Genomic DNA, 9,783 nt, shown 5'->3' on the forward strand with positions numbered 1-9,783 from the left:
CGAGCAAGTCTGTTTCCAGTGCAGCTGAATTGACAACTCCGCTGTTAAGGCTTTCAAGTATTCTTTGTCTCCCCTTGTGTCGAATCAATAAATTGGGTAATACTTCCCTCGAAGACTGTTGCGATCCCCTATACTTGTGGGTCATCACGCAACACCAGGGATTCCGGCGCCAACGTGGAGCCTGCACAACACAACCAAAGTACTTTGCCCCAACGAAACAGTGAGGTTGTCAATCTCACCGGCTTGCTGTAACAAAGGATTAACCGTATTGTGTGGAAGATGATTGTTTGCAGGGAAAACGAGTAGAAACAAGTATTGCGGCAGATTTGTATTTCAGTATTAAAAGAATGGACCGGGGTCCACGGTTCACTAGAGGTGTCTCTCCCATAAGATAAAAGCATGTTGGGTGAATAAATTACGGTCGGGCAATTGACAAATAGAGAGGGCATAACAATGCACATACATGTCATGATAAGTACAGTGAGATTTAATTGGGCATTACGACAAAGTACATAGACCGCCATCCAACTGCATCTATGCCTAAAAGTCCACCTTCGAGGTTATCGTCCGAACCCCTTCCGGTATTAAGTTGCAAAGCAACGAGACAATTGCATTAAGTATGGTGCGTAATGTAATCAATAACTACATCCTCGGACATAGCATCAATGTTTTATCCCTAGTGGCAACAGCACAGCCACAACCTTAGAACTTTCTGTCCTTCGTCCCATGTGTCAATGCGAGGCATGAACCCACTATCGAGCATAAATACTCCCTCTTGGAGTTACTAGCATCAACTTGGCCAGAGCCTCTACTAATAACGGAGAGCATGCAAGATCATAAACAACACATATGAAATAACTTGATAATTAACATAACATGGTATTCTCTATCCATCGGATCCCGACAAACACAACATAGAGTATTACGGATAGATGATCTTGATCATGTTAGGCAGCTCACAAGATCCAACAATGAAGCACAATGAGGAGAAGACAACCATCTAGCTACTGCTATGGACCCATAGTCCGGGGGTGAACTACTCACTCATCACTCCGGGAGCGACCATGGCGGTGTACGAGTCCTCCGGGAGATGAATCCCCTCTCCGGCGGGGTGCCGGAGGAGATCTCCGAAATCCCCCGAGATGGGATTGGCGGCGGCGGCGTCTCTGGAAGGTTTTCCGTATCGTGGTTTTTTTCGCCTCAGGGGTTTCGCGATGGAGGCTTTAAGTAGGCGGCAGGGCAGAGTCGGAGGGCTGACGAGGGGCCCACACCATAGGGCGGCGCGGGCCCCCCTTGGCCGCGCCGCCTTGTGGTGTCGCCACCTCGTGGCCCCACTTCGTATGCTCTTCGGTCTTCGGAAGGTTCGTGGCAAAATAGGCCCCTGGGTCTTTATTTCGTCCAATTCGAGAATATTTCGTTACTATGATTTACGAAACCAAAAACAGCAGAAAACGACAGCGGCACTTCGGCATCTTGTTAATAGGTTAGTTCCAGAAAATGCACGAATATGACATAAAGTGTGCATAAAACATGTAGGTATCATCAATAATATGGCATGGAACATAAGAAATTATCGATACGTCGGAGACGTATCATTGCCCAACTGTAATTTGTTCACCCGGCAGGTTATTTATCTTTATGGAGAGACACCTCTAGTGAACTGTGGACTCCGATCCTTTCTTTTACATTGATAAATTCATCCTGTTATGTTTACTTACTGCAAACACTGTTCTCTTTTAATTCCACTGCAAACAAACATTATCTTTCCACACTATACGATTATTTTTTTATTTTCAGCAAAACTGATGAGATTGACAACCTCACTGTAAGTTGGGGCAAAGTATTTTGGTTGTGTTGTGTGCAGGTTCCACGTCGTTGACGACGCCGGTAGTGCGTCCTGCCACAAGTCAGCTAGCAACATCTTCAGAAGTCACGCCTTTCTCCTACTGGTCGATTAAACCTTGGTTTCTTACTGAGGGAAACTTGCTATTGTGCTCATAATACCTTACTCTTGGGGTTCTCCAACGGTGTGCAATCTGCGCTCATCAGTCGGTGCAGGTGGTGCCATGGCGCCACTTGTGCCGCCGTCTCTAGGCATGCTTGTGCTTGTGGTGGTGTTGGAGCTCGTCGGCGTAACGCCAACGTATTCCCTAGCCTTGCAGCTGGTGCGGCCGCGTGAGCACTGCCTCAACCATGCCGTAGCTTCTACTCTTAGGCGTACGGTAAGCTCTCCATTTCCCCTTCCTCTCACCTCTCTGCTTCTTCTAGTCATTTATCTTGCTCCTCTGCTTCTCCTGCTTCGTGATGATCAAGAGATCATGCATGAATGCTCTCCTTGCAATGTTGCTGCAAATTCCCTTCTCTGGCTAGCCTAGCTGCTATGGAATGCTTGTAGTACCAAGCCCTGTTTGTATCTCTAGTGGTTCCAGAGGTGAATTTGAGCTTGCTCAAGTGTTCATCTCCTTTACTTGCTTGGTTGTTGCTCTGTATCTCCTCTCTGCAGCTCAGTAAAGCTACCTACTTTGATTTTCTTGCTATGATTACTGATTCCTTGCAAATGCTTGGTTCTGGGCACTGCGTGATTTAATCATCACCTGTGCCTGGTTGCAATTGATGTCTATACAAGTTTTAATTAACTGATATTACCTTGTATGTCCACAGAGGTTGAATTATGGTTCCATTGCTTGCAGTTGTTACTTGTCAAGCACTACATGAAAACCTTGGTTGCTTTACTGAAGCTTTGGCTTCGGTAGAGTGTCATGTGTAGGTCATGCTGCTGTAGCTTGATCATTTGGTTCTATGATTGTTACTAATGGAGCTATAGTTGCTTGCTGTGTAAGGATAATCACTGGATTTATGCATTGATGAACTGTCTATTGGTGATGATTCAATTTTATGGAATAAACTGAATGAATACCAACTATTGTTGGATAATTCTCCATCACAATTTGAATCTTACCATATAATGATGATTGATGCTCTTTCTTTGGCTTGTTAGGTTTGATGTGACCTCAGTAGCTATTGCTCCTGTCACTGGTTGCTCACCTTGATGGATAACTTGTGGGTTTTGATTAAACAGAGATCCTCTCAGTAGGGATTCATGTATATGAATGCCACTGTGAGTGTTTTATGAAGAAAAGTGGAACTTCTGATGGTTTCAATGGCTGCGTGGTTCTAGGTGATGTAGTTGGCTGTCAAATCCTTGTGTTTATCTAGTTAACTTGGATATGCTATGATTTCTTCCTATATTGCATATATGTCTCTACTAGATTCACCAGGTTCTTGTGTTGCCTCTATATTTCCAGCATCACTTGGGCAATGCCAAGTGATGATCAATCCCTGTGGAGCATCTGCTCCATGTTGTGTGTTGAGCATGCTTATGGATGGATTGGATCCTCTGGATCCTCTCTAGGAATCAAGTATACCTTGTTCCAGCTCCTAGACAAATTGTTTTGTTGGTGTAGAGGTTGCTGCTAGTTGATCTTGATCAGCTTGCTCTTCTCCTAGCTCCTGGCTGATACTTGATTTATGTCACCATGATGTTTCTGTACTGGTGGTTTTTGGTGGATGAACAAGATGAACTGGATGTGTTGTATTTGTTGCTGTTGAGTTCCTTGATGGTTTACACTTATCTACTGGTCATTGTGCATTATATAGCAAGCCTTGGTGTGGCTGTTTGGGCAGATACAATGGTCTGGCTCACCTCCTGATGTTTATCTCCTCCAATTCACCTCTTTTGCTAACCAAGTGGCATTGCCACTTGTTCAAATCTAAAAATATGGTTCTTGTTTGCTATTTATGCAAGGTTCAATGTAGAGCAAGGTTTGGAGAAGAACAAGAGAAGATCTAAGAAGTTTTAGTCTAGAAACAATATTATTCAAATGTAATTTTTATTTCTTTCTTATTTCATGATTATTTGAGATCAATGTCTTTGTAATATTCTGGGATTATGTAAAGATAATGTATGTGTGTGTTAATTATCAATAAAGCTCAAAGTTTCCCTATGAGCCCTTTGTATAAATGATCATCCAAATTTGGATAATGTTGTATGAATCTTATGTGTTTGAATTATGAAATATGATTTCAATTACATTATGGTTTCCTTATATTATTTTGTTGTTCATAATGAAAATTTGAAATTCAAATTCAAACTCCTCTCAAAACATTAGATTCAAAAGAGGTCATGTCGAAATTCATCGCACTCTCGTTACTCCAAACCCAAATTGCAACGAGAGAAACCTCGATCCCTCTCAGGTGTTATGAAATTAAGCGCGAAAATTTCCCCCGTTTTGCGATGCAATGCACAACCCTTTGATAAATCTACCGCGCGTTTGTCCTAAGTCCTGGCACGTTACATCCATGTACACTCATCTATTGTTTATGTGGTACAGTCTTTGGTTCGGCTGAAACCCAACTTAGAGACTTTGGACGCTAGCCACATCGACACCCGAGTGTGCCATTTCCTCCTTGGAGGCGTGGTCATGGGCTTGGCCGTGCTTGCCCCTCCTCGGTGCCGGGGGAATCTCTAGGTTTTGTTTACCGAACCAGGCAGCGGTGGTGCCACAATGTCATGTTTCTTTCCTAGAGTTGTTTCCTCTTTTTAAGCTTAATTAATACAAGAAGGCGCACCTCTCACACTGATTCTAGAAAAGAAAAAGATTACTCATGAATTGCATGTGAAACTGAGTGGCGTTATTTGACACAGGATTAAGTTAGCCCTAAATCCAAAGTAGCCGAAACGTAGACAACATTGCATTGGCGAGTACTAGGATAAATAAAGCATGGATAAAGGGAGACGGCAATGACGGCAAATATGGAGCAGCACAGGACAGTACGTAACGTATCTCCGAAACATCGCAAGCTGGAAGGCGCCGCGGCAGGGCACCACCCAACCAACCAGGCGTCAGACGAGACGCGGCCCTTCGGCGCGGCGAAAGGCCAACGGGAGACAATTATACACACACAAGGTACTGTACACCTCGGGGACGACGGAGGGGGCCGGCCAGCCAGCCAGCCAGCGCCGAACGGAAGGAAAGATCCGTTGGCACCGGCTCCAAACTCCAAAGATGGCCCAAGATTCCCCTCTCCCGGCCTGTTCTCGTCCACGTCGGAGACGAGGATATTCGAGCGCGCGGAGCGAACATTCCTCCGACGGGGAAGAATCTCACATCGATGCGCCGCGCTGGCTACTTGCCACTCGTCGCGAGGAGCTGTGCGCGCGTGCTCCGCCAGTCGACACCAGCTCTTTTTTCCTACCGATGGCGATGTTTACTTCATTACTTGCTAATCTTTTCTCCACGTGACGGAGCTGGTAGCGGATTTGAGCTAATGCCAAATCTTATCTTAGTCGTGTCCCACTGTGGATTTACTCTTCTCTTCTGTTCTGGCCGGTGACGTGTCCTGGTAGTTGGATCAACGAAGCATCAACATAAATTTGATCCTTTTGATTTAGCCTCGGTGTATGTATTTAAGCCCTCTTTCATTCACTCTATTTAGCCCTTGATTTGGATGCTACTTCATAGATTTTGGACGAATTCATTTGCGCTAGATTACAAATAAAATTTTGTATCCACCTTGACTGCTCGGAAAGAATCCTACATTTTTATTTTTCTACATCTACATTTTAAAAATCATGCGAATAAAAAAAACACCTTGACCGAAATATCATATCCAAATAGAGGTGATGCCGAGAACAAAACACCTCTACTTCCTCATGCTTGAACAATCCCCCTTTCTCTGGTGTACCCTCACGCTCGTCCTCCCCTCTCTACAGGGGCGCCCCTAGGGGAAAATTACCATGATGCATGTTCAAGAGCATGCCACATTACTAGTTGGAATTATGCCTCCATGATGCACTTTCTTGGTACAACCTGACACACTTGCTTTATTAAATTCGTACTAAAAAGGAAATCTTTGATCCTAATGCATGTGCATCAGGGTAGCCCTATAGAGCCCTCTGCCTCTCTGCCACATATCGTTGTTAGGCTTCTCACATCAACATCAATTGTCATAATCCATCATTCATCAATAGTGCCAAGTAAGGGCACCCACTAATCTAGCACACTTCATTAACACATCATTGTAAAGCAACTATAGACATGTGGCATGCGTTTCTCGTCGACCATGCATGTTTTCATCGACGCCGATCACCACCGTCCTCTTTATATATCAACCTCGTCGGTTCGCCCCTCCCCGTTCTTTCATTCTTCCCTTCTCCTTCCTCGCATTCTCCTATGTTGGGTTGACCTCCCTCCGTTTCGGCTGGTCATGCGCTATAATTATGGTAAGGTCAAATGTTATTAGAAGACACTCTTATCGATAGCGCACACACAACTAGCACATACAAACCATAATATCAAAACTTAAACACCCGCACACGTTATAAATTTCGTAGGATTGAATGTGCTTCTTAAAAAATTGGAAAACACTATGAATAATAGCACACATACAATTGACATACACAAGGCATCCTATCAAAACTTAAAGCACAACAAACTCTCCCTCTTAATATGGCAATGAAGTTGGTACAAATGCATTATAACTAGCTAAATGAAAACAAATTATATGAAATTGGTACAATGCATATCGTAGCTTTACCCCAAGCCGAATCAAAATGTGTTTGTGGTTGTAGCATAACGGGAGAGGCTATTGGTATGCCTAAGCGATCGGGAAGTTACACCCTTTGGGAGTAGTTTGCATGTGGGTTTGTTGTGACAATTTTCACCCGGTTTTCTCCAATTAACTATGTAATTATCATCTCCTTAATTAATAGACTAGGAAAAAAATTGCCCCCATTTAAACCTTGTTTGGCACTAGAGTTTCTATGGGGGTTAGTGGAGGTAATCCCCTAGAGTATTGAGTGAAGCCCCTACCTTCATCTAATTCCCCACAAAACCCATTCTCACTCCAGTAGACAAGGGATATAACACTGGAGATTGAGAAAAGTACACTAAGATTTGGGGAAAGTGGGGATAAGAGGAAATTAAACTCGCTCAATACTCTGGTACCAAACATAGTTTTATAAATAAATGGAAATTTAAGGTTTGGTAGGGATTTTTTCCACTAATCTCCACCAAAATTCTAGTGCCAAACAAGACCTTTAGGCAACATCTATCAGTGGTCATTAGATTTTTTTTCTTCAACACATTTGGGCTAAAACCTTTCCTTAACTGTAGGCTGGACATATTTGAGAACACTTCGTATTGGAGGTGTGCATTAGCAGCGATGTATACAAACTTACATAATGTCTGCTTTCAACGTTTCTTCCTTCTAGCATGCCCATCAACGGGATGAATGAAAAAGAAACCTAAATCGAATTTAACATTGATGAACGATTCTAGGAGTATTTCGATTCCTCTTATTATATTGTCTTACTCACAGAACAGAGACATGGCGTCCAAATCGCAGTGCCCTCGTAACAAAATGGATCACGCACGAAGCAATTAAGCTATAGGCTATAGCTAGATAGCTCCAAGAAACTACTCAAAGATATCCGATCGATCATCGTCTCACACGTATACCGTATACACATGTCCCTATCAAATGGGCCTACGCTAAGATTACAAAGGTGGCGAGTTTAAGCAGATGTTGTTTGGGACGACGACGATGCAGCCGGGGAGTCGGAGCTATCCTCGTCCGTACTGCCGCTTCTCCGGTCCTCCGTCTGCTTATCCGAGTGCGGCTGCAAGCCTGACGGCAGTGTCGCCACCGGAGCGTATACCTGGGTCGTCGGGGTCCCCGACGCAACGTTGGCGGGCTTCATGTGCGGCTGTGCCGCCGCTGCTGCCGCTGCGGCGGCGGCATACTCCTGCTGGGGAACCCAGATGCAGCTGCCCACCACGACGAACTGCTGAGGGGGCTGTGCTGCGGCGGCGGCGCCGCTCTGGGCCGTGGAGGTCGGCCTCCTTGACGTGTGCAGACGGTACTTCTGAACCCCAAACACAGCAAAACACTGTCAGATCGGACTCCATGACTAGGTACCAGAAGGATGTTATCGAGATAATTAGCTAGGGCATGGATCCCTCTCATGAAAGCGCACCGACCTGCAAATGGCTCTTGACCTCGTCGTTGGTGAGGCCGTCGACCTTCATCAGCTCCCGGATCTGCTTCGGCGTCGCCACTGCATGCGTAGGAACTACGTCAGTTAATTAATGTGTAGGAGGAAAACCGTACTACTCCAGTACGCATTTATTTGGTTTTTGAAGCTTTCTTGATGCAGCTGGTTGGATAACGCAGAATGACTAAAGAATGCGTCAAGGGGACCGACCGTGGGGCCCGCCGAGCTGCTGCAGCGCGTGCAGGAACTTGCGGTGGAGGTCCGGCGCCCAGCACCGCCGCGGCTTCCGGTTGTGCTGCGACTGCCCCTCTTTGTCCTTGTCTTTCTCCTCTGTCTCCATGTCTTTGACGTCCTTACGGTCCTCCTTTTCGTCGCTGTCGTCGCTGTTGGGCTTGTCCCCGCTGTCTCCGACCACCGCGGAGGTCGCCGGTGCCGTGGTCGACGACGCTGGCACCTCGGGCTCGGCGCGCTTGGTCTTCTCGAATGGGTGGAACGCTCCCCCGGACTTGGTTGCGTTCAGGGCCACCGGCTTGCATGGCATCTCCTATAAGAGAGTTCATCAGGACTGAGATCGACGTTTATCATTCAAGGGCAATTCATCCCAAGAGCACGTCGATTACTGGTTAACCCTGAATACAAATCTGTGTGCACGTAGATGATTAGCTACGTACCTTGTTAAGAGATGACTGTTGGGGCTGCTGGCTCCAGAGCTGCACGGACTGGAGCCAGTCCGGCATGGGCCTCTTGGTCTCCGGCGTTGGTGGGCGCGTGTCGGCCTCATCTTTCTTGGCGACGTTCTCGACCGGCGTCGCGCGCGCGGCGTGGGTGCTCTCCTCCTCGTCGGAGGAGCAGAGGGAGAGGCTGGGCTTGAGCGGGATGAACTCCTCGAGGACGGGCGCGTGGTCGGTCACCGTCTCCTCGCTGGCGACAAGGACGCCGTCCATCTGGCTCCTCATCCCCTCGATAGCTATAAATATACACACAGAGACGCTAGTAAGAACTAAGAACCTGGACAAAATGGAAAGATCGGACGAGTGCAGGTAGCATAGTACGTACTTTGGGTGACGAGGTCGAGGCATAGCGGGAGCTCGCGCTGGAAGACGTGGATCTTGCGGCGCTCCTCCTCGAGCGCGAGCAGGTAGTCGCGGAAGCGGCTGCGCGCGGCGTCCGCGTGAACCGACGACGGTATCTCCATCTCCATGTCCATCCAGGTCTCGTCGGCTGGGGTGGGGTGGGATTGATCGGGAAGAGCGAGCGTGAGGGGGAGAGGAAACGGGGCGGGGAAGGGAAGGGAAGAAGAGGAATGAAAGAAAGGAATCGCGGTCGGGGCGTCGCGTATCTTGCTCTTATTCTCTTACACGGGAAGGAAGGGGGCATAGGGGTGGGTGGATAGGGACGGACGGAAATTAGGGAGGGTGGTGGAGGCGGATGGATGAATATTCGGCGGGGGATTCCCATTCCGTTGTGCGTGTGGTGGGGCTGTTGCATGTTTAATTGCTTGGGAGGGAGGGAAGGTGAGTGAGTGGGCAGAGGATAAGGCCGAAGACTGACGACGACAGGGAGGAGAGGATGCCGCGGATCGATCGGGACGATGCGGAATCTCTCGCGGGCCCGCGGCCGCGGGACACGCTGTGCCGGGCGGGGACCGACTGACGGACGGGGCTACCGGCCGGAGATTCCCGTCATATCCTTCCGTTTCCCTCGGGATGTCTCTCGTCTCTGGTTTG

At 47.3% G+C, this 9,783-nt stretch overlaps 1 protein-coding gene across 1 annotated transcript; it reads right to left on the bottom strand.

The window, feature by feature from the left end:
• Window positions 1-7,327: 7,327 nt before the first annotated feature.
• On the bottom strand, window positions 7,328-9,265 carry LOC124687983 (transcription factor NIGT1-like). Its single transcript, XM_047221701.1, has 5 exons — window positions 9,113-9,265; window positions 8,728-9,023; window positions 8,267-8,600; window positions 8,043-8,119; window positions 7,328-7,927 (listed from the first exon to the last, which is right to left on the bottom strand). Exons 1-5 carry the CDS (start codon window positions 9,261-9,263, stop codon window positions 7,577-7,579), a joined length of 1,209 nt encoding a protein of 402 aa, XP_047077657.1. The 5' UTR covers window positions 9,264-9,265; the 3' UTR covers window positions 7,328-7,576.
• Window positions 9,266-9,783: the final 518 nt, after the last annotated feature.

Source organism: Lolium rigidum, chromosome 2, assembly GCF_022539505.1.
Source record: "Lolium rigidum isolate FL_2022 chromosome 2, APGP_CSIRO_Lrig_0.1, whole genome shotgun sequence".
NCBI lineage: Eukaryota > Viridiplantae > Streptophyta > Magnoliopsida > Poales > Poaceae > Lolium > Lolium rigidum.

Excerpts from the sequence above, each read along its gene's own strand:
- LOC124687983 (XM_047221701.1), bottom strand. The coding sequence starts at position 9,263 with ATGGACATGGAGATGGAGATACCGTCGTCGGTTCACGCGGACGCCGCG. Across the intron at positions 9,024-9,112 it reads CCTCGACCTCGTCACCCAAA|CTATCGAGGGGATGAGGAGC; the intron begins GTACGTACTATG and ends GTATATTTATAG. Across the intron at positions 8,601-8,727 it reads AACAGTCATCTCTTAACAAG|GAGATGCCATGCAAGCCGGT; the intron begins GTACGTAGCTAA and ends ACTCTCTTATAG.